The sequence below is a fragment of the Ostrinia nubilalis genome, chromosome 21 (genome assembly GCF_963855985.1).
Source record: "Ostrinia nubilalis chromosome 21, ilOstNubi1.1, whole genome shotgun sequence".
Taxonomy (NCBI): Eukaryota; Metazoa; Arthropoda; class Insecta; order Lepidoptera; family Crambidae; genus Ostrinia; species Ostrinia nubilalis.
Genome location: NC_087108.1, coordinates 11,063,531 through 11,089,371, shown reverse-complemented (window position 1 = coordinate 11,089,371; position 25,841 = coordinate 11,063,531). Strand labels below are relative to the sequence as shown.

The following is a 25,841-nucleotide window of genomic DNA, read 5'->3' as shown; positions in this document are numbered from 1 at the left end:
ACACATTTTAAATGGCAACACTTATTAAAAAACTGCAATGGCGTCCGAAAATAAATTGGTGAAACAGTAGTGCTCAGCAAATACTCATTTTCCGTTAATTCAGGCACTGAATTTCAAGCCTGCCTCGCCAGTTTAGATTCCATGTCTTGAAGGATCTGTCAATTAATAGGTAAGTGTGATTATTTTGTGATATTGCGAAGAAAATTTTTAAGCGACTTAACCTATAAAACTTATATTTTTTTCGTCAGTTTAATTTAATTTCCGTGTGACATTTATTGGTTCCTTGAAGTGCATGCTTGACCCAGTACTCGTCAAAATTGGTACTATTTTGACGGTTACTGGTACACGCTTGATGAGCTGCACCTAAGTATGTCATTGGGCCATTTTTTAAATTATTAATGAACTTATGTCTTAAAAAAAGTTAAATAGTAATCTACATACAATAAATAATCATTTCGTAACAGTATCATTTTATCATACCGATGATCAAACTTTACAAAGTCTTGTTTTTAAATTGAGTTCTCCCTGGTGTCGATTTAAGAGACTGTCGAGTATTGGGTCATGCACAAATGGTGCACCAATATAAACAATGTGGACCTTATGTAGTTGTAATAAGTGATACTTTGCAACAACATTGTTTAATCTTGTTTGCTGTTGCTGTGCACCGAAATGTCGTTATATACGAAGAACAATATTATGATGTAGGTACTGTAAAGTTTTGTTTACTGTAATTTTTATTTTAAACAACTACCTGGCAAAGTAATATTTTTACAGATTCGCATGACTGATTTTATCTTTTGACTTGCTTCTTCTTTTGTTTAATAACAATCGAACCTTTTTGATACTGACACTAACATAATATGCCAATAATTTTATTAAAGTAATGACTAGGTGTTGCCACTACTTATGGCCATAATTTTAGAATGTCAATCAATATGATTATGACAATATGACGGTAAACCAACGGTAGTTGATTTTCATACTATAATTATTACAGTAAACGGGTGGTACACGGTACCTAAGGTAGTATGGGGTTTATTTGTGCCATTGTCAAGTGGAAATTGATATAACTCGAATAATAGAACATACCTAGGTGTTTTAGTTCTATTGTTTTGTTTTATGTTTATGTTGATATTTAATTGATCTTAATTTATCTTGCACTAGCTGTGCCCGCGACTTCGTACGTATATGTAAAAATAGTTTCAATGTTTTTTCTCGTTTTCGCAACATTTTGCATTGACGTTCTGCTCCTATTCGTCGAAGCGTAGTGATTTAAAGCTTATAGCCTTTCTTGATAAATTGGCTATCAGCATACAAATATTTTTTCAATCGAACCTACCAAAAATATACTTCAGTTTATAATATTAGTATAGATAAACATGTGTTATTTACAGAAAATCATGGCGGAGAAATAATACACGAAAGAGGCCTTGTTGAAAGCATTGGAGGCTGTAGAACGAGGAGTCCCAAAGTCATCAGCTGCCAAACAATACAACGTGCCTAGGACAACATTGTTGGACAAATTATACGGTCGTACCGACATTGAATGCTCTAAGGGGCCATGTATTGTATTGACACCACTAGAAGAGGAACACCTAGAAAACTGGATAATTTTTATGGCTGATAGTGGGTTCCCTGTCACAAGAGAGCAGTAGCGAGATAGTGTTTGTATACTCATAAAAAAACTAGGTCGAAAAAATCCCTTCGTTGATAATAAACCAGGTCGCAACTGGTTTAAAGCATTTGTAAAACGTCATCCAAAAGTTGGCGAACGAGTTGCGCAAAATTTAACTCAAACTCGTGCTCAAGTCACGGAAAAAGATATTCGCACATGGTTTAAGGAAGTTGTGGAATATTTTGTAACTGCCCAATGCCCATCTAGAAGAAGCTTTTCGAGATCCACGCAGAATTTTAACTGCGACGAAAGTGCATTTTTTTTTATCCCCAACTTTGAAAGAGTTTTAGCCAAACGTGGATCCAAAAATGTGTACAGTGTCATCCCAAGTGGAGACAAGGAGTGTGTCACAGTTCTCATAACAGCAAACGGAGCGGGTCAACTGGCACCACCGATGGTGCTTTTTAGGCTTAAAAATATACCCTCAAAAATATCAAAACAAACACCGAAAGATTGGGGATTAGGTCACACAGCAAAATAAAATTATTTATATTAAAATATTTTGAATTGTTTATGTTGTTATATCCTAAAAAATATTTCTTAATTGTTATGTTACTTATCTACAAATTAGTAGATTTGAGTTATTTTACTGGTCGTCCCAAAGATATTAATTAGATATTATGTACATTTCGTATAAGATTTTGATTATTTTTATGAAGAGAAGGATATTGTTTTATATAATTGATAATGAAAAATTAAATGAAAATGAAAATTTAATAAAAGTATTTTCATTTTTCATTTTCATTTTTATTTAATTGAAAAAATATTTTGGTTTGTCTACATTATTGTAACTCAAGAAAGTTTTGGTTAGCTTTATGTTTATTTTCTATGTATATTGTTGATCGACCTATTACAATAGGGGCTTAAGAATACAAAGAATATTGCTGCATTTTGCATTTATATGAATAATTTTAAAGACTGATTATGACTGAGTACAAATTAATAAAGTAACTAAGTAAATTACTGCTAAAAATTAAGTCTAATATTTAGTTTATTTCAAATAAGTACCAATGTTATTGATTAAAAATCGAATGACAGTTATTTAACTATGAATATCATTTGTTAAACATTTATCAAAGATTTTGTTTCACTATATAAAAATTGTTGATCATTTATGTTATAAGTTTAAGTACCTAATCTTTGTTGTATACCGCACATGAAGAAATAACAGAAAATATATATTGATTTGAAGTATAACAGCGCATTTGTTATTTATATAACCATTTCGACATACATTGGCAAATCTATTATAGTCTTTATTGCTTTGAGATAAAGTTCAAATTCGCGAAAGCTGTCGAGTTCTGGGTCCGTTTGACGATAATTGGGTCTAAAGTGTCGAGTACTGGTACAAATGGGTCTTTTTTCAGTTAAGTATTTTTTTAAATTAATTCTTAATACCTACGATAATCAGTAAGAATTTACATAAAAGAGGAATAAATTACCTATCTGTCCATGTAATTCGATTTTTTCTAAGTCAAATAGTTTTCACGTATCAGCGTTGCAAAGTCAGCCAAAGTGCGAAAAGTGTCGAGTATTGGGTCGTTTACCTTACTTTCGCATTTATAATATTAGTTGGGAAGTTGGGATGGTAACACTATAAATGTGCCCATCTGCACTGAACTTCATTAGTTATTAGAACACCGTTTTACCGTATATTCAATTCAGGAGGATAAGTTTAGCAGGTGAGCTGAGCTGTTCCACCGGCGTGCTCTGAATATGCATGCTCACGAACGTCGCTTTGTTTTGGCGTTGGGCCACTAAAATAGCGAGCGGAAGCGAGGCGCAGGATAAATGTTAAGTTTAAAAAAGTTGATGATAAATACAAAATATAAAACTGTAGTTTTCTGAAGGTATTAAATAATAGTGTCAGAGTCAGCCGAACCAGCTGGAACTGACGTATACCAGATCCTAACTTAGGTTTAGATAACTACTAGATAGAGATCAATAGGATGTTAATTAGTTTGCTACTCGAATCTTCTAAACGGTTTTTTATTTCCCTCGTTTGATAGTAATTTAGAACTATAAAAAAAAAAACCGACTCCAAAAAACCTAAACTAAAAAGTAGAAAAATAATTACTAATTACCTACTTATTTATTAGGACGAATTATTAATATTTATGTAGGTATACCATGATTGATACTTCTGGAGTCGGTGCCAAGATTATGAAACATGTAAAGTTTGCCTGCACCGACTCCAAAAGTATCAATCATGGTATACCTACATAAATATTAATAATTCGTCCTAATAAATAAGTAGGTAATTAGTAATTATTTTTCTACTTTTTAGTTTAGGTTTTTTGGAGTCGGTTTTATTTTTTTTTATAAAATTTTACTTATTTTTTGTTTTTTAGTTAACTAATTATTACCTTGATGTTACCACTGAAGGTAGGCAGTACATTGAGACCATATTCTTAATGTCTAGTGTAAAATAATATTCCCTACAAAATACAGGTTACCATATAGGAAACCTAAAAAGACCTTAAACCGTCAGCCCACCTTAAAAACATGAAAGAATACAACTGTTGGTCTATTTGTACTTATAATATTTAAAGAATTATCCTACAACTCCTAAGCATTAAGGAGTTGTACCTACCATGACCAGTTTTTCTTCAAATTCGCATGAAACCACCCTTTTGATAATACCTATTCAACAAAAAAATAATCGTTCAAATTGGTTCATAATCGGCGGAGATATTGCGTATAAAAAAGTTCATCCCCAATTTTCCACCCTTGGGGGTGAAATATTTTCTTCAAATTCGCATGAAAACCACCCTTTTGATAATACCTATTCAACAAAAAAATAATCGTTCAAATTGGTTTATAATCGGCGGAGATATTGCGTATAAAAAAGTTCATCCCCAATTTTCCACCCTTGGGGGTTGTTTTTTTTATTATTAAATTTAAATGGGACCACCCTTGAGGTATTACCTATACGCTGAAAAAAGATTTGTTCAAATCGGTTCATAATTGGCGGAGTTATCGCGTAACAAACATAGAAAAAAAAAAAAAAAAACATACGGGTCGAATTGAGAACCTCCTCCTTTTTTGAAGTCGGTTGAAAATGGAGTCATTACCTGTACACGGGAAGAAATTTTGGTAGAATGAAATGTAATGTTTGTATCTTGAAGACTGAAAGCTCTACTAATATTCTGAAAAACATTATTCCTGCATAAAATAATAACAAAGCTCATGGCTAATTCGATTAAAATTGAAATCACGGCTGTAGCGAATATCTTAGCGGTTGTTTTAAAGCGTCGGCTTAGAATTTATGGACTGAAATGGTTTGCGAATTAAACCTTTATCTTTTTACGGTACTTTTTATGATAGAGACGGGAAAAGCCTCTTGGACTGACAAAACGCTTAACTACTTAGAGTGTAATGCCCGTTTTCACCATCAATCCCTAATTTTTAAGCGACCCCTATGGTAACACATAACAGGAATTTTGTTTACATAGGGATCACTTACAAATTAGGGATTGATGGTGAAAACGGGCATTAGACTCTTAGATTAACAAAACTCTTATTTCCTGGCCCCAATATCCAATTCGGATGTGTGCGCGCGTTACAAAGACAATCTACCCGCGACATGTCTGATTTGACGCCTGATTGATAGCTCTTCCCTGGTGTGCTCTCCTGATACCAGTTGAGGACTGTCAAAACGATTCGATATCTATCCCTTTTACTCATATTGGGACGCTAGCATGAGTAATTGAGAAGGAGCTCATACAGCTTCAGCCCCCACTGGTATGTTTGATACAGCTAGCAGTGTTGAAAATAATGTTTCTAGGCATCTTTGGGCTGGTAAACAGGCTAAGTAGTCGGATCTCCGATAATTTGGAAGCACAAGCATGATAAATTCAGGTAGGTATCATGTCAGGTTTCTACAGGCGTAGGTCTAAAGAACGATGTCATCAGTATGAAACAACCCCCAAAACACAATGTAAAACATGGCATAATAGTTTTAAGCCTCTGTATAAATTAATATTAGGCACAACTCTGAGTGTGTATCATGAATACACGAAACTTAAAACACAAAAAACAAATATTACGAAACTGTTAACTGTTTCATCTATGTTTATCAAAGCAAAATTAACTAGCTATAAATAGCTAAAAACCTATTAGTACTAAATACATTTCACCCCGCGGTCCTATTTTCGGGCGGTCCTACCCGAAGGTAATCATCGTCTGATTACCTCACAATCGCGTTAACGCTGTAATCTATGTTCGCGTTACATTAACGCAGTCATCTAACGCGCTAGATTACGTCAGTATCGAATTAGGCGGTGGATTGGTGAATCTATCCGTAAATAACTATGGGCGACATAACAACAATATTGTCGAAATTAGATAGTTTAGTTGAGAATCGCAGGTGAAGCTCTCATACCTTCAACCTAAATACTTATCACTTTCGATCAGTGTGCTTACCATGAGTTTACGTTAGGTGTGCTCGCTAGCGACTGCGTAAAAAATGACATTTAAATGTATGACATATTGTGCAGCGCCCCTAGCGGCTCAATAAGAAAATCTTTATAGAGTTTTTTGACGTTCTCGCTAGCGAGCATACCTAACGTAAACTCATGGTAAGCACACTGGTATGAGGTGCACGCTAAGAGCTTCTACGTTGTGGGTAAAAATATGTTTTTATTTTAGTCCTTTTCTACGTAATTCGTCTAACACTATTACGTATCTATTCCTAGGATTGTATCTTTATGTTTTCTCTATAACATAGACATTTGGGAAAAGGTATTTTTATTGGTAAAAGTATTTCAGGATCGGATTAGATATTTCCAAATTCGCATGAGTGACTTCATAGATTACCCTTTAGAGATACGAATACAGATGTATAATAATCTGTATCCATACCTAGAAATTTTGTGAGGACGGTTGATTGTTACTCCTTGGTCCTTTTGACACAAAAACCGTTGGGCGGATTTTGACGAAACTTTAGAATAAAGGTTTACATTCTTTCAAAACAGTACATAAAATGCGGTTTTGTTCCCCAGTCGATGACGTCGTGCTCTGAGTACCCGAGCAACTGCACGCAGGAAGATTTAATGAATGCTGCTGACAACGCCGCTCTTGTAGCGGAGTTTTGGGCTGACACTGTGTAAGTTTGTTGTCGACACGATAAGGAGGAGTAATATTAATTTTTAGGCTGAAGTCATCGAACATTTTTGAACATGTCATCTCATAAGATCTGAAATCAATGGTTGTTACAACTCCAATGAAAACCACATGAAAAAGTAAAAAATAGAACCATAAATTATTTTAACCCTGAAGGGTACGCCATTGTGTCGAAAAGGAACAAAAACTTTGTTTTTGGTTCAATTTGTATTTATTCTGTGGTTCTATACAGTGTGATTTTTGTATCAGTGTCCAAATTTTTAGGATAGACTCAGAATCAGTAACTTAATTAAGAAAACAAAAAAAAATTTTTTTTTTATTCGCTGCGCGCGGTTTCAAAATTGGCTCACGTTGATAATTTGCTTCGTTCATAGAAAAATACGTACACACAGTTAACTGCAAGGCTTGTTGGCAAATCAATGGTGCGCGCGAATAAGCATTAACCTTTAAAACTTAAGATATGGGCACCCGCGAATTAGACTTTCAATATTATTTTTTTTCGAAAAATACCACGGTTAAAAATAATTAAGATAAAGTTGTACTTATTGTTAAATTGTTCTAAAGAGCTTATTAAAAAAAATGGATACTGATAACAAAGTCACCCTGTATTTTAGCTTCTTTCTTATCAATAACACAATAGAGCTGATGAAATCTATTCAGGAAAACAACCCGTTCTTCGTCAACGTAGATAAAGATCGGGAGGCGGTCTTGGGGGAAATCTGGAGGTCTCCAGACAGCCGATACCCTTATTAGGTCTTATAAATATTGCCTCAGAATATCTGCGAATATAGGAAAGAATGGAATAAATTGTTAGAGTTTCATGAAGCTTTGGGAGGTTTTCAGTTTCAGTTAGCTTTTCAAGATTTCATTATATGTAAACCGTGGGATACTGCTTTTGAAACGTAGCTAATATTATGTTTAATTCAAGGCATGAAGTTCGTGATGTTTTGCTTTTAAATTGTAACGGATTATGTAATCTGTACCTACTTTTGTACAGATTAAATGAACTTTTTGATTGTATGGTCATTGTTAAATTCTATGTACAGCATGTATCTGCTTTGTAACTTTGTAAGTGACCATTAATTTCTAAAAACACAATTAACTATGTGGATCAATACCCGCCTTTATAAAATGGATTGGCTATAAAATTAATCACATAATATTCATCGAATATAACAAAATTAACTGTAAAACTATACCAATTCAGTACCAATTACCCTCACATTTGTTCATTTGAATTCAGCAGCGTAAACCATGAGCATGTTCGAGCGATTACGTTGAACTGCGTCCAAATCAAATAATGTCATTAGTGCAGTTGAAATTAGAGGACAAAATTGCATCGCAACTGTTTCCGTATTTTGGCAAAATAGTTATCATGCGAACTGCAGAGTAGAGAGGATTCTCTACATTCTGTGGTGTTCTATATTTATTTAGCATTCAAATCGAGAGTAGAATATTTCATTTTATACCTTGTTATTTATACTACGACCCGTCGGATAGAGCCAGCAGGAATGCGCTGGATGCAGGCCGCTAGTCCCTACCAACCAACCACTATGAAAATCATGCGTTTCATGATAGAACTTAGGCCCAGACCACACGGTGAAACGCAATTGCAACGAAACCGGTTTGAAATGGTCGCGTGATGTGTGGTCTCCCAACGGAATCTATGGCAGAAAATTAGATGAAACTCAAAAGTAAGTAGAAGTTGCAATTTCGTTGCAATTGCATGTCACCGTGTGTTCTTATTCACATTAAAAAGTCAGACTATGTTCCTACATTAGGATTTAAAACCGGCCATGTCGTCCGAGTCGTTACGGTAACGTCAATATTAAATCAGACTCCAGCCTGACCGTAACGAGATTAGTGCACTGGAAATCAGAGCACTCTGTGAGGACAGGGCTGCCCAACCTTTGACATTTGCAGACATTTGGGAATACGTATTTTCGTAGCTGAAAGTATTTTCCAAATCGAATTAGATGTCCCTGTCCCAACTTGTAGTACGTATCATCTATAGACATCATACTAATATTAAACAGGCGAAAGTTTGTGAGTGTGTGTGTGTAGGTATGTTTCTTGTTTCTTCACGTCTAAACGGTTGGACCAATTTTAATATTAGGTATGGAGTTAGCTGACTCCCTGGATTAACACGTAGGCTACGTTTTTTTAAGAGCAAAAGTTCGTTACTCTTTTGCGCAAAAATGATGTAATACTTTTATAATACTTAAACACTAGAATAGCGCTTAACATAACCATAATTACATAGTTAACCAAGTTTTGTAGTATAATAAAGTCGCGGTGAGAAATAAATGCCAAAAGTAACCGTAACGTTGTTAGTCCAATAAAAATAAGCGCACTCTATGAAGACTAAGCTTCCTAACCTCTAAGCTCTATTTCTTAGGACTGATTTTTCAATAAGTTTGGCATATGACAGTTTCAGTATCGGAAATATGCCAAATGACAAGTTTATAAGTTAAAAGTTAACTGATGATTCAAAAATCGGTCCTGACTGCTCGGTAGTAGTTACGGGACTGTGTATTATAGACCTTATTAAATATAGTTTTTTGTAGTTCACGTTATTTCAGGGTTAGCTAGTACTCCATTAAAAAAGGTTGAGAAACGCTGGCGCAAGCAAGTGCCGATTTCACGGTTTGCCGGAGAAGCGCGCCAGACGGGAAATTATCGCGCTACAAAATTAGCGCCGGGCGAGTTAGTGTGTTACTGTGTGCTTACTATGAGTTTACGTTAGGTGTGCTCGTTAACGACTGCGTAAAAAAAATACATTAAATGTATGACATATTGTGCAGCGCCCCTAGCGGCTACTTTCAAGAAATAAAATCTTCATAGATTTTTTGACGCACACATTGTCATAACGAAAACTCATAAGCACACTGAACGGTTTAGCGCAGTCGTGCAGACGTTAAAGTAGTCGTTTTTTACATACCAAGGCGTCACCTAGCTCTTCAAGTTTGCAAGGAGGGCTTTTAGAAGGGCGTTTTCTTCATGAGCGCGTGTCATTACGTTTGTAACTCGCAATTAAATTATTAAAATATGTGTTAAGTTTACTCCCATGTCATGATGTGAATATGAAATCAGTAACATAGATGGATTAGAATGTAAGGGAAGGAAAACATGGAAGTAGAGTTTTTTCAGTAAATAGCTGAAGCAAACCCGTTTATTATTCTCACATTTGGTGGAGGTAAACTGAATAATACTATAGAATTTTGCCGTACCTAAAGCATCAAACTTATACAATAAAATCTAAACAAACAAAGCAGCTGGCATATAAGTTTACTTGAAGACAATTACGAAGTCGAACAGATTTCTAACAACCACCACATAACTATTCATAAATAAAACACCGCGAGGAAGGCACTACGAGAAATAAACCAACGTAAAAGCTGTATCATCCTTCCAGCAAGCGATTTCTTACAGATTAGCGAACAGGCGCGCTAGACTGAAAACGATAGCGCTACAAATGCGCCGAGAGTAGATAGCGCGCTCTATTGAGCATTAGCTACAGCTGTGAATGGAGATGTTTCTATAGTTATGTTTTAGAATTTGTAACTGTTATCTTAAGAAGGCAAAATTGTTTTGCAACTTCAAACGAATTTTTCGTACAATAAAATTAACGCCGAAATATGGTGTGTAGCGTGCTAATACCGTTTCAAAAAATGAAAGTTTTGGAGGGTTAGACCTTAATCTTTAATCTTAACAACAATAACTGTAGTGGTAGGTACCAACAGTAGGTACCCTACAGGATCAATAAATTTAATAAAGGGATCATAGTCCTTTGGTATTAGCTGAAAATGGTACAAAATATTGCCTATTTATGAGATCATTAAATTTAAATCATCTGAAGTCTAGACAAGATGAATTAATTCTATGCAATTTAATATTTAAAACAGTCGCTTTAAGACTGCTAGGTAGGAGAAATAATTTGCTCCTTCAGATATTTTGCATTTAGATTTTAGACACTGAAATATAACTAAGTTAAAGAAAAACCAATCTGTTTTTTAGTTCTACAATCTCTTTTTAATGACCTACGAGAAGACAAGTAAAACGAAAGATCGCAACTTACAACTTGTTTTATTAGAGTTGATCGTCTGGAAGCGAGCAGACTCCGTCGCATTGCAAATAGAAGGAACTTGGTGGGCAAATAAAAAGTTTTGAAATTATATCTGGAGAATGATCTTTATGAATATACTAAGTTGTAAAGTGGACGTGGGACGTCCACCCACAAGGTGGAACGACGACATCATAAAGGTAGCAGGAAAGCGCTGGACGCAGGCCGCTACCAACCGGGCAACATGGAAAGCATTGGGGGAGGCCTATGTTCAGCAGTGGACGTCCTATGGCTGAAATGATGATGATCAGATGATGATGAAGTTGTAAAGCTCGTTGCGGTTATTTAACCTTTTTGAATCACGAGTAGTTACTGAAGTTTTTAGCACGAGTTGCATATCAAACCTAATTTTTAAGAATTCGAAAATTGCTCACTAATATTTTTTTTACTTCTTAGAAGTTCACTTTATAACTTCATCGTAATTGTAAGTTGTATTTTTTATTGGACAAATCTAGGTAAGTTTATTTTTTACCCGACTGCGCGGACTACTGACTACTGACCTAAGTTAGGTTAAAAGTAGAGCACCAGGTTTAGCAGCCTTACTTTATTTAATGAATGTAAAATAATGGCGGATTATTAAAATGAAACAAAACAGTGTAACACCACTTCAAATTTATCTTCAGTTCTTAGTACAGTCCCACAGAACTGAAACGTCAGCGTTAAGCATTATAATTTTGATAGCACGATGCATCCATTTTAAAAGACCTATCCAGCGATACCTCACACGACGGGGTTGAAGATGAAAAAAAAATTCATCTCCATTTTACATGTAGCGGAGCTACCCTAAAAAATTTTTTTTACAAAATTTTATTCTACCACTTTGTAGGCGTGATTGATATACCTACATATCTCCACAAAATTACAGCTCTCTAGTGCCTATAGTTTCCAAGCGAAACCTCGGACAGACAGACAGACGGATATAACGAATCTAGGGTTCCGTTTTTTGCCATTTGGCTACGGAACCCTAAAAAGAACTTTCTTTCTTTTCTTACAGATAAATTGTACTTTTTTTTGTGAATAGCATCTGAACAGCCTTCAGGCGGGATATGCAGCGCCCTCGTGAGTTATAGCGGGATGTTCACGCAACGATTTATGTCCTTAGCGTAGGTGGAAGGATTTTGGGTTCCGTACAGGTTTTTAAAATTGATAAGATAGTACCTAAAGCGACAATAGCTGAACGGTTTAGGAATCGAGATGGATCGAGAGAACAGTAGATTTCTGTTGACTACTGCACCATTTGGTGAACTAACTTGACAAGCGTTTTTATTTTTTTGTGTTTACTAGAAAGTCCCTATTGTTGGACTATTGTGGTGAATCCATTTCTAACACAAGCTTATCATCTATCTACGTACAATTTAAGTAGTAATGGAGGGAATATAGTAATTTGTCTTCCACAAAATCTAATTTCTAGCCAACTAGTCTCTTCTTTTGATAAAAATAAGTTAAGATTTGTTTTTAAAATTAACTTTCTTAACAGAATTGAATAGGTACTTATCCCTACTAAAAGAAAATATAAAAGTAATTAATTTCAACTATGATGTCGTTAAAATAAAGTCTCGATTGTAAAAAGAGACGTAGTTTTTTAAAATGAGCCTCCATGTTTTTCAGCTGTTGTCTTTATTGAAATTATCAGCTCAGCGTAAAATGGTTCTTTCGGATCCTTCCCTGGTTCCAGGCACATTCCTGATTGATGGCGCACATAAGCGATCTATTAATCTTCATGTTGCTTCTTATGGGGTATGCTTTTTATGGTATTTTTGAAGGTGAATGTTTGCTGAAAGGGCAATGGTTTATTTTGTTGTATTGTAATCTTCGCTAATCTAGGACCTAGGAACTTTTTGTTTGGAGTTTGACAGTTTGACGTTTGTTAAAATTAAATTAAGATGGTGGTGCAAGCAACTTTGGCTGGGTTGCACCATCTTACTACGCCATAAAGTACGCCGATCATCGTTATTGTCATGGTTTAAGTTAGATGGTGCAATTCAGCCTTAGCTTAGGTTCAAAGTCAAAGCTTTTATTAAATTTTTGGGCTCTTTCCACACACGTCTGAAATATAGCTTGCCCACCACCACTTCGGGTCACCATATGGGATGGTAGTTTTGGGCTGACACTGTGTAGGTTTGTTGTCGACACGACATGAAGAAGCTTTTTCATGCTGCTTGTGGAAATCTGTGTGTCATAGAAAGTCCCTTTTAGTAATTATTTACCATACTTTGATCTTTGATAAGTAACAGTGTTCTTTCTGACAAGTAGCCGCGTGGTTCTGGCATAGTAGAATAGATAATCTTCCCATGGATACAAAGGGAGGGACACATGCGAACACCAGGCTTCCCCAAGCAGTCTGGGCAGCGTGGGGAAGCCTAAATCCGCCAATCACAGAATACGATTTTCAGCTAGAAATTCAATTTTTCAAAAATGGTAGAGTTCCAATAATCCTTCATTTTACTTATGGATTTAATCACGCACGTTTGGAAAATTCTCTCTATCATAACAAGGGTATTATTGTAGGCAGGTTTTACATAAATTACGCCCGTATTCACAAACGATGCCTGCTTAAGTGAAGCAGCAAATCGAACGCACAGCGTTGAATAGAGCTCTGTGATTGGTTCGTGTGTCACCGCGCACTGTGAGACCTCATAGTGTTTGTGAATACGGGCATTAGAATCGTATGTAGGTATGTAAAAGTCAAACAAAATTCCTGAACAACATCACGTTTTGTATATCTGAACAAACGCTACAATATGTAAAGAAGGCACATCCGACCCGCGAGGTACAGGTAAAACAATTTACATTTTTAACCTGTAACTGGGAATATTACTATTGATACTCGGCAAATAATATGGAACTAGGCGATAAAATTTTGCTGTGTTCTTATAAATAGTAGGTAATATAAATATGAATCGCTGTGGGTTACGCCCGTATTCACAAACATTACTATGAGCAGGGCCGGATTAACCATCTCGGGGCCCCTAGGCACAGCTCGTTTCGGGCCCCCCTTTTTTTTGTCGCGGAAGAAATGCTTTGCGCACCGTCACCACTGCCGGGGGACAGGGTGGTGTGTGGGACTCAAAAGGACGGGGTATACCCACTAAAACCTCCACGGCGTTCCGTCATCGCCCAAGTGGGGGTGTCGCGAGTGTCTGGCCGTAGCCTTAGACTTCTGCAACACCACCGGCGACAGCTCGCCTACACGGCGGACCCTACACGGCCACCTTGGGGGGCCGACGGGAATGGCCCGAAACGCCAAGCCGTTCCCATCAGACGGAGGTGACAAGGGTGCCCCCGCACCCCCGGCCTGCTGGCCGCCACCTGGAGGGAGAGTAGAACGGTCGTACAACCGCCTTCTCCACCCCCTTCTGCGATGAGGCGAGAGGATCGTACTTCCGCTCGCGCTCACCTGCCTCTTTCTGAAGGATGACCTCTTCGCAAAGGGAGGCGACCACCATCCAGCATCCTTCACTTCCCAGCATGGCGTTGACCAGGCTTGGAAGCGAAAGATCCCGGCCCACGACCACAGTGAGGACACGGCGCTACTCCTCCCAGCTTGTGCAGACCGCGAGGGTGTGCTGCACCGCCTGCACCGTGTAATCCGCCGCGCCGCATTTGTGGCACAGTGGGGATTCCTCTCGCCCGATCATATGCAGGTACGAACCGAAGCAGCCATGCCCGGTCAGCACCTGCGCCAGACGGAACGTGAGGAACCCGTGCGGTCGTTCCAACCATTGGTCCAGAACAGGACCAATGGCGTCCAGATTGCGGCGGCCAAACTGCGCGCGAGTCATGTCTTCCTTCCAGCGGTCGGTCATGATCTCGCGCTCTTCCTGCCTGACGGCGCCGCGCCGTTCTGGGGCCGGGCGCTTTCCACGCGCCTTCTGATCTGCCATCAAGTGATAGATGACAGACAAGACTCCAGCTTCTAGCTCCCAATGAGGAGTACCAGCGAGGACGCACGCCGCAGCGTGCTCTACCGTTCGGTAGGTCCTTGCGACTTTCTGCGCTATGAGCCTATGGCCCGCTGGGGCCTGCGCAGAAGGGCGGCTTTCTCCCTCTTGTTGAGTGCGTCCGCCCAGATTGAGGCGCCATACAGCGCCATGCTCCTCAGAACGCCGGCATAAAGTCGATGACACCTCGTTTGTGGCCCTCCTAAATTCGGGAGTAGCCAACTCAGTGCGCCGGCTGCCTTGAGGAGGCGTGGCGCTAGCCATGCCACCTCCCGTCAAGCGTGAGGCCCAGATATTTCATCTTTAATAAGCGAGGGATAGGTGCAGCGTATTGTAATGTGGATAGGAGGGACGTGGGAAGTTTTAAAATACCTACAGATATATCTATAATGTCTACCGAGTTGGTTGCGATTTTTAATGCACTCGATTATTCCAAAAATCATAACTTCACAAAAACTTTAATTTTCACTGACAGCAAGAGCGCGTTGCAACATATTGCTCGATGCGCCTCTATAAAATCCTGGAACTAATTAACGAGAGCAGTAAAAATGGCAACCAGTTGTACCTACAATGGATCCCTTTGCATATAGGGCTGCAAGGTAACGAGGAGGCAGACCGACTGGCTAAACTAGCAATAATAGATGGCACTCAATTTGAAGTTAAACCATATTATTCGGAATTATTGGGAAAATTTAATAATAAAGTTTATAATATTTGGAAAGAGCATTATAATGAAATCTCTTTAGAAAAAGGCATTTGGTGGTTTTATTAATCTAAGCATTTGGTACAAAACTATGTCGTGTGAACCTCCTCGTTTACCGTGGTTTTCAAATGTTAATTTAAGCCGAAAGTATATTGTTTTATTACATAGACTTCGTTCTGGTCACATTCCGTCTAACAAGTTCGCTTACTTAATGAAAAAATCCAACTCTCCAAACTGTGATAGGTGTTGCGATAAAACGGATGATGTACAGCACTTGTTGACGGAATGTGTCAAGAACCAAAGAGAGCGGCTGTCGTTGGTGAGTCAACTAAATCTTAAAACGCTCGATGTAAGAGTATTTTAAAGCATTTTAGCCAACCCTTCATCAGATGCTGCTAAACTCATTTGCGACATGGTTTCCGTGATTCTCCAGTGACAGTTACTCGTTCTTTTTATTGTTTAGTTATTTTTAATTTTTTGGTTATTTAGTTTATGATTAGGTTATGATGGGACTGACATACTATGTAAAAGTCCCTAAATTAATAAATAGAAAAAAAAATCTTTGACGTCAATCCTAACGTCCTCAACCACAATGTGGGCGTCGGGAGGGCTCAGAAAGAAGAGGGCCTCAGTCTTCTCCAGCGCGACTTTCAGCCGAGGCGTCGAATTCTGCGAGCGACTAATGTGCCGCCCGCCGACGCCAGCCGTGCAGCGGGCCCAAATGTCTTCCCCCGGACCAGTGACCAGAGTGTCATCCGCATAGCATATGAAACTCATGCCCGCGAGAAGGACGCCCCGGAGGAGCCAGTTGAAGCCTAGGTTCCACAAGAGTGGACCGAGCACCGAACCCTGCGGAGCCCCGCTGGCTACGCCGCGCCGTTAGAGCTGGCTGTCTCTGTTAACATACAGGACTTCGCGATTCCGTAAGTAATCGGCCAGCAGCGCTCTAAGTTACTGACACTGAGGCACTCTGTGATGTTGAAGTGCCTAGATTATGGTGGAATGAGGGATGGTATCGAATGATACAACAGCCAACACACCCTCAGTCACTCCTCTCCCTAGCCTCCGCAGTGAGGCTTTTTAGCCTCTGAAGGATGTCGACGGTCGACCTGTCATGTAAACCAAAGCAGTAATGCCAATGTTACGAAAATAAATTAGGTTCCACAATATCGAAATAATTATGACGATTGAATGTGTAAACCAAAATAAGAAGAAGTTTTAAGGTGGTTTGAGTTTTTTTACATAAAATAATCTTTAACATTTTTTTTTTTTTTCATTTTTTAATCGGGAGTGCTGGGCCCCTGTTTATAGTGGGCCCCTAGGCACTGGCCTAAAGTGCCTTATGGATAATACGGCACTGACTATGAGGTCTCACAGTGCGCGTGGACGCACAGGGTGACCCACGAACCAATCATAGAGCTATATTCAACGCTGTGCGTTCGATTTGCTGCTTCACTTAAACAAGTATCGTTTGTGAGTATCGTTTGTGAGTATCGTTTGTGAGTATCGTTTGTGAGTATCGTTTGTGAGTATCGTTTGTGAGTATCGTTTGTGAGTATCGTTTGTGAGTATCGTTTGAGAGTATCGTTTGTGAGTATCGATTGTGAGTATCGTTTGTGAGTATCGTTTGTGAGTATCGTTTGTGAGTGTCGTTTGTGAGTATCGTTTGTGAGTATCGTTTGAGAGTATCGTTTGTGAATACGGGCGTTACGCGTTAGTCTCTATAAAACTCGAGAACGGCTGAACAGATTTTGGTTTAGATGTTTGTCATAGTTCAGGAAAGTTTTAAAAGGTGACAAAACGGTTTGTGTAAAAGAAATAAATATGGTGATATGAAGTTTGCTGAGTCAGCTAGTTATGTTTAATAATAGTCCAGTCATTATAGTAAGTTCACCTCGGAATTCGAGATACCCAGCTGTAAGTCTGTAAATATGTGTATATTGACACCCTAAAAGTTGTCTCAAAACCTACATATGGTAGGGTGTAAGCAACTATTAAATTTCAAGGTCAACGGTAACAAAAATCGGTATTTTGCGCGTTTTTTAGAAATATCTCATTTCCTATGGGTTTTTTGCTATTTGTATTTATTATCAATATTGTAGAATACTAAATTCTCTACAAATTTTGCTTCAAAAAATTTTTTTATACGGTGAACCGTTTTCGAGATAGAGGGCGGAGAGCGCGCGGTCACTGCATCACTTCAGGTCAACTAAAGCGCAAATTCCCGTGGGAATTTCGGAAATTCCTTGTTGTAAATAAGCTTTAAGTTTACTAAGGTACCTACATGCCAAATTTCAAGCGTCTAACTTCCGTTAAGCGTTTAGATTTTTCATACAAAAGGATTTTCCCGCTAATTCCTGTTCCCGTGGGAATTCCTAAGTATACTATAACCTGCCCAGGTGTATGAAGAATAATTGTACCAAGTTTCGTTAAAATCCGTCGAGTAGTTTTTGTTTCTATAAGGAACATACAGACGGACAGACAGACAGACAAAAATTTTACTGATTGCATTTTTGGCATCAGTATCGATCACTAATCACCCCCTGATAGTTATTTTGAAAATATATTTCATGTATAGAATTGACCTCTACAGATTTATTATAAGTACTAGCGGCCGCTCTCTATCTCGAAAACGGTTCACCGTATAAAAATTTTTTTTGAACAAAATTTGTAGAGAATTTAGTATTCTACAATATTGATAATAAATACAAATAGCAAAAAACCCATAGGAAATGAGATATTTCCAAAAAAAGCGCAAAAAACAGATTTTTGTGACCTTTGACCTTAAAATTTAATAGTTGCTTACACCCTACCATATGTAGGGTTTGAGACAACTTTTAGGGTGTCAATATACAAGTATTTACAGACTTACAGCTGGGTATCTCGAATTCCGAGATTCTTACCTAATTTAAGCTTAAATGACTGGACTATAAGTAGAAATCATTACATGTTTTTTAAGTATATTTTAGGAGGCAATGCTAATCTTGATTATGTTACAAAAATAAAAACCTGAAAAAAAAATACCTCTTTCATTTTGTGTGACATTTCGTCGCATACTTCTGACCCGGAATCGCACTTTTCATGCAATGTATTATTTCCTTGTCATGTACAAAGTAGACCTTATGCCTTGCCAAATAAACATGGCGACTTAGTAGGGGTCCCGTATAATGTGTACGTCCCAGATTCCCACAGGAATGGGGGTCCGCTGAGTTATAATATGACGGAGTCCGGCCTTTGCGGTACATTTGACATGATATGATAATTAAAAAAACAATTGTTGTTGTGGTCTCTTTTGTATACTGAAAAACAATTTTTATGGTTGAAGGTCATTTGAAGTTTGAAAGTTGGTTAGGAATTTTGTGTCTTACTGATAGAGCTATGTTAGTTGCCTATGGATTATGAGAGCTACACTATAGTAGTTGCCAAAAAAAGAAGAAATAGGACATATAGGCACTAAAGTATACTAAAAAACGATACATCTTCATAGTGATCAATCCTAGAAAGAGGCAGGTGTATATTTTTAGGAATGATCAACACTATTTGTTGCCTAATGTTGTATAATACACATCACTTTGCACTTAAAATATCAAAAGCACTCACATTTGGCCCAAATGTGTCACTGTTGAGCAGGTTGTGTCATATTTGGGTCGCTAAGACTAAAATGGAATGTATTTCTCTCCAATCTGAAATATGGCTAAGTAATCTATCTTATATCTTCCTGCCTAGAAATATATAATGTGGAATAATTAGTATTATCTCAGGAACTACTGATTTGTTTCGAAAATATACTATAGTGTTTGATAGTTAATTTATCGAAGAAAGATAAATGGGCTATAATAAAACATCACGCTATGACCGATAGGAGAAAACCATCAATGAAAAATGACCATACCCAAAGCAAAAACACAAAACCTAAAGACTATTTTTGTAAGCGCTTCCCCAATTCTAGAACAGAAGACCTAATATTAGTAACTAGAGAAGAAACCCCCTTTTTCTGTCTAAATAACCTAATTGAATAACATGAGATGTCCGCGCCAACACTCCTATTAAGTGCCCGAACCCGAACATATTGCAGGAAGAATCAGAAGGGATCATCTGAAGGATTAGAGATTTTTTTTTTTCCAAATTAAAAACACTTTAATTCTTATCAAAAGCATACAGACGTAGTATGGGCAGGCCCCCTACTAGGTGGACCGACGATCTGGTGACGGTCGTAGAAAATACCTAGATGCGCGCAGCGCAGGACCGGTCGGCAGTGACCAGAACGAACGAATACAAAATCATCTTTCTGAAGAAGAGTTTTTCAGACAAAATTTCTACCTGTATTTTTCCGTATTAAAAAAAGGCTATCCATTCTCCAGTGTAGTTTTTGTATCATTTTTTGTTTTATTATTGTTCACTGTTATTGTAGTTATTTAACAATAATGTTGGACTATACTATATACTCATGGAATATATACCCTGTCTTCTACAATAACTTGCAGAAGACAGGGTAGTCGATGAGATTATGTCACCTCCCATAAGTTAATATTTATGCGACATTCGATGATAATTTAAGCTTATATTAATCTTCTAGGTTTCATCTATCTCTATAACAAAAATTCTCATATTGATTCACCTGCTACAAGCTTTGTTCTTATACTAATAGTAGGTAGGTACTATCTAGTAACCAGTTTTGAACTATCCTGTGACGTCACACTGCCATGTCGGATTTCATTGGTACGGATATCGGCCAGATTGTACGGACGCCTCAGGAATTATTTATAAGGCAAGAACTAGGCATTTATTACTATTAAGTCCCTTGATAATTTCGCTATTTATGAACGGCCACGAGTAGAATATTTTTTATGAAAGGAACAAACAGTTCTTGAATGAATGAATGAATGAAAAAAATATATTTCAGAAAAATACATATCCTATTTTTACTTGGATTAGATAAAATGTTTTATTCTTGTTGTTTAACATAAAATGAGCAGATTGTGTGACTGAAAATGAAACTTCGTGGAATCATGGTTCCCATAGAAATAGAATAGGTTTCAAAGGAAATTATACAGTGTGAGTCACGTTAAAGTGTACATATGAAAATAGATGAAACTAGACCTATTTTTATCGATAAAAAAGAGGTCAAAATTTTTTTGAGATTTTTTTTAAATTTTTTATAAAATTTTCTTTCTTCCAATTACTTATTGTAAAGAAAACGTAATAACTTTTAAACTAAGCGGTATATCCTGATAAAATAAAAACAGTAATAATGCTAAATAACAGACGATACTAAAAAAATACATAAAATACACAAAAAATGCCAACAAATAATAAAAAATGATACTTTTTGAAAAAAATCTGCTTTAAAATTCGTTTTTTTTTAGTTATTTGATCATTTTCTCCGAAAAATGCCCCTATAACTGGTGGTTTTTATTACTTTGTATTATTCTCTATCGTATTACCTTCGTAAAACCAACAATCGCATGTCTCTATCCCTATCACAACGTTTGCAATGATCGTTTGAACTAAGCCTCTAAGCCTTCGTTAACAACGAAACTGAAAATGGCTCTAGATTTGTAATTTTGATAAAGACAAGTTAGATTTCAAATAAAAACAAAAGATTTCGAAGTAAAATAAGCATTTTAGTTAAAATTAAAATTTTCTCTACCTGTAGCGGAGAATAATGTTGTGGCAGGCTTTGTTCAAACGATCATAGCAAATGTTGTGATAGGGATAGAGACAAGCGATTTTTGGTTTTACAAAGATAATACGATAGAGAATAATACAAAGTAATAAAAACCACCTGTTATAGGGGCATATTTTGGAGAAATTGATCAAATAACCAAAAAACACGAATTTAAAAGCAATTTTTTTTCAAAAAGTATCATTTTTTATTATTTGTTGGCATTTTTTGTGTATTTTGTGTATTTTTTTTGTATCGCCTGTTATTAAGCATTATTACTGTTTTTATTTTATCAGGATATACCGCTTAGTTTAAAAGTTATTACGTTTTCTTTACAATAAGTAATTGGAATAAAAAAAAATCTATAAAAAATTAAAAAAAAAATCTCAAAAATTTTTTGACCTCTTTTTTGTCGATAAAAATAGGTCTAGTTTCATCTATTTTCATATGTACACTTTAACGTGACTCACACTGTATAATAATACGCGTTAGTTACTTATTTGGCGAATGCAATTCACAAACTTTTGGTTTAAAAATAATAAAAAAGTTGTCAAAAAATATAAAATATGAGTTAGTTTTCTATTTTCAGGGCATCAAAGAAGTGCTTTTTAAAGAAGTTCTTGGAATTGAATGTAATATCAAATACCCAATTTATGTCACCCTTCATACCGAAAAGCCGGTCTATCAAATAAGCTCGAAACTCCTTATTCAACGCTGTATTTAAAAATGTACCGGCTAAAATATTAAACTGAGCGCGTCCGCCATTTTGTACATTGAAACAATGGACGGTCTTAATGGTTGTTTAATATAAAAGCGAGTGCCGGTTTTATCTTTATACTAGCTTCAAAATAACTCGAATAACTAAATTGAAACACAATTCTATTGTATTTAAAGAACGACATGACAGTGTCGTGCTTGGTATTTTAATTAATTCTTATTTCAATCTCACATCATACACAATATTTATATTCGCTAACGATCGATGTGCTTTATTTTAACGAGTATCGATAAAAAGTTAGTTTGAACAATAATTTAGTCTAGGTGTAAGTAAAATTATCTACTACTTAGTACATAAATAAGTTTTTTATATCCTTAATCATTAGTAACGAGCAGAATAGAATAGGAATAATATGTAATACCAAGGGTTTTGTACAAGTTATGAATGCGTTTTGATATAATTATGATGCATTCTTGAAAGGGTCTTGATATGGGACAACTAAATATGCAAAACGGAGGGATCCTGTAGAGGTTCCTTTTTCCCTTTGAGTTACAGAACCCTAGAAAAGGACAAGGACAAGGACAAAATCTCGTTCCATATCAGCAAAACGACAGAAGTTATGATGAAAAAAATCCGAGATCCACTTTACAAATGCTTATCTCAAACGAAAAATTAAGATAAGCCGCGCCTTTGTGTAGATACCAGCCTGTTACTGCATATTGTACCAGCACTTTAAGCTACACGATTTTGTTGAAAAATAGCTGTTATTGCAACTACATAAGATGTCAGTATTTAGTCTGATGTGCCATGGAAACTCGACTGGCAGACGTTGTGGGAAATGCTTTTCACTTTGATATTTTCTACATTTTTAAAGGAAAAAGGTTTCACCTTTGAAATGACAGGTAGCGGCTATTTCCAAAGGTTAGGAATAAATAACGACAAAGATTTTGTCGAAATATACTTGTGAGTTCATTTTAATCTGTTTCTGTGAAATAAAACGTAGCTAAAACTCAATTTATTCAAAAATAAAAGCGTTGCCGCGAGGTAGTGATTCGTTAAAACTTTTTAGGTCACTCGTAAAAAATTGAGATTCTGTGTTACCTTTTTAACTACTGATATGTAGGTACCCACATTTTCGTTCCCAATGTTTTTCCAAACTTTTGGAAAATCTATAAATCTGATCAGGGACTCTAAAGTTTCTCTATTTGGAAGAGGACCAAGATTGTGATGTCTAAAGTAATGTCTAAGTTTAGCTTAGGTAGTTAAAAACTGGATAACTCTTTTGTTGACGACATTCTTCTTACTTACTTACCAAAGTATACTCGGAAAGATCTATAACAAAGTAACGGCTTCGCATAGTGTGGAGTTTACTCAGTCGCGAATTTGGTTTAGCAAGATACCTATGTCCAAGTCGTTTTACGCGTAACCTAAATATTTTATCAAAAGCAAAAGCAGACGTACTTTGTACTTCATAAAACATCAGCTATTATGTTACTGAGAGTTTAGCACAATTGGTTCAATCGTTTTGGAGATTAACCACACTTCACACACTACACACCACAACAAACTATCTACATAGACGAGAAACATTTTAAAAATGTTGCTTTGTGTGTATTTTGTGTACCTTTAAATCTGTAAACATCAGACCTAGCACGACTGGTCACCTTGGAGAGTCAACGCGAATTCCTCCATTTCATTCATGGTAATTCATGGTAAATTAGAGACGTTCGTGCTCTTTCAGTGGAGTTTGAATGACATGAGCTTTTATAGAATAATTCATTTAATAAATAAAACTATTACTTACCTTAAAATGTCCGAATGTCCAGTGTCTCAACTCAAAAGTCTTTGACCAGTGTGTGCAATGTGTGTTGCCAGTCATGGTATATGGATCTGAAACGTGGTCGCTTACTATGGGCCTCATAAGAAGGCTCAAGGTCACCCAAAGGGCGATGGAGCGGGCTATGCTCGGAGTTTCCCTGCGTGATCGAATCAGAAATGTGGAGATCCGCAGCAGAACAGAAAAGTGCTCGCAAGGACATAGCTCGCAGAATTGCTAAAATCAAGTGGCAGTGGGCGGGGCACATAGCTCGTAGAGACGATGGCCGTTGGGGCAGAAACGTTCTCGAGTGGCGACCACGGGCTGGAAGACGTAGCGTGGGCAGGCCTCCTACTAGGTGGACCGACGATCTGGAGCCTGGATGCGGGCAGCGCAGGACCTTTCAATGTGGAAAACCTTGGAGGAGGCCTTTGTCCAGCAGTGGACGTTATTTGGCTGAAACGAACGAACGAACGATGACTTACCTATTTTATAATTATAGAAGTTTACTTCAACGAGAACAACACTTCTTTCTACCTTGTGCTGTAAGTTAGAGACCATTATTAAGTACTTACCTGAAGTAAGGATTTATTCTGAACTTACGTAATACTTCACAACTTGCACTTCACGCTCGCATACATCAACTTTGTTATTCACTCAAGTTTGTTATTTTTGTCACATACAAAAATGATAAGCCATTTCATAGAACAACTGCCAAACATACCCATTTGATTCAGTCCAAAAGTTAGATGGATCACAAATAAAAACATCACTTTTTTTAAAGAATACTCGTATAATACAAATTGCTTTTTCTTCTCCATAACAGTCGAGCGGCCGCTGGGATTGCCTGGAATCGAACCCGCGTTCCTCGAATCACGAGTCGACCAGTCCGACAAACCTCACCGTTCAGCTATCGTCGCTATAAAGCAAATGTAACAAATTACTTCTATGTAATGCCTACATAAATAATGCTGAACTTTACTGAAGTGAAGTACGGATAAATTGAAACCTAAATTAATTAAAAATTGCCAGACAGTTTTTATTTCTCTTCACTGCCTCTAGAGCTCTTCTTTTAATTCCTTTACTTACAATTTCCAAGTTTCTTTCTTAATAATTACTATATTTTGTTATTAAGAAGCTTTTATAATTAAACCTCGGAATATCATATTTTTCACTTAAAATTGTAAAGTCAGGATGCTTACTCAGCAAAAGCTTTATCTTAATATCTAGACCTTTAAAACTTAATAATGTTGTTGTTCTGTTTTATTTTTCAATGGAAATATTATGTAGAACAAAGAAGATGTTAAAATATTTTATTCCTATTATTGTGCTTTAAACCTCTCGCTAAGTACAAAATGTGAAATCGCTAGAAAACCCTACTAGTAATTTGTAAAAGTAAAGAAAATGATTTCGTATCGTAATACTTGTAGAAATCATAGCATGGTAAATATGGAGCATTTTTTTTTTAAGAATATTGGTTAGCCACGTTATCCCCTCGTACTAAACTAAAATGCTTGTGTCACGATTTGGCTCACCACAACAGTCGAGCGTCAGTGGGGTTCGAACCCGGGTTCCTCGGCCAGTCTGAGGGCTTAGTGTGAGTTTACTTTACATCAAACGCCTCTAGTGACTGCGTAAAAAATGACATTAAATGTATGACGGATTATACAGCGACCCTAGCAGATATTTTAAAAAACTAAAATCTATATAGATTTTTTAAACGCACTCACTAGTGACGACGTTTGATGTAAACTCACACTAAGCCCTCTGATCCCTTCCCCGTTCGGCTATCGTGCCTTTTTATTGATTCTTTATGTTCAAGTAAACATTTTCTCTGGCCTGGCTGTTTTGTTTTCCCTATGACGCTTACCCCACAAGATGGATTCCGTTTACTTTACAATATTCCACTTTGTTCGGTAGTTTGTTATTGGAACTCATTATAAACCTGTTTGCGGTAGACATTTTTTGAAGCGATATTTTTGTTGGCGAGAGTTGGGTAATGGATTTTTAATATGCTTATAAAACAGCTTGTGATACTTCGGTATAGTCAGCGTCAAATAGTTCGTGACACCCGAA

At 36.9% G+C, this 25,841-nt stretch overlaps 2 protein-coding genes across 2 annotated transcripts in view; both read right to left on the bottom strand.

Annotated features, from left to right (window-relative positions):
- LOC135082489 (uncharacterized protein CG3556) overlaps positions 1-25,841 on the bottom strand; it is a 144,747-nt gene that overhangs the window by 15,774 nt on the left and 103,132 nt on the right. The gene's annotated exons all lie outside the window — the stretch shown is intronic.
- LOC135082488 (uncharacterized) lies at positions 14,453-15,127 on the bottom strand. Its single transcript, XM_063977283.1, has one exon. It carries the CDS (start codon positions 15,125-15,127, stop codon positions 14,453-14,455), a length of 675 nt encoding a protein of 224 aa, XP_063833353.1.

What these genes read in the sequence shown, in the direction of transcription:
- LOC135082488 (XM_063977283.1), bottom strand. Translation starts at nt 15,127, where the DNA reads ATGGCTAGCGCCACGCCTCCTCAAGGCAGCCGGCGCACTGAGTTGGCT.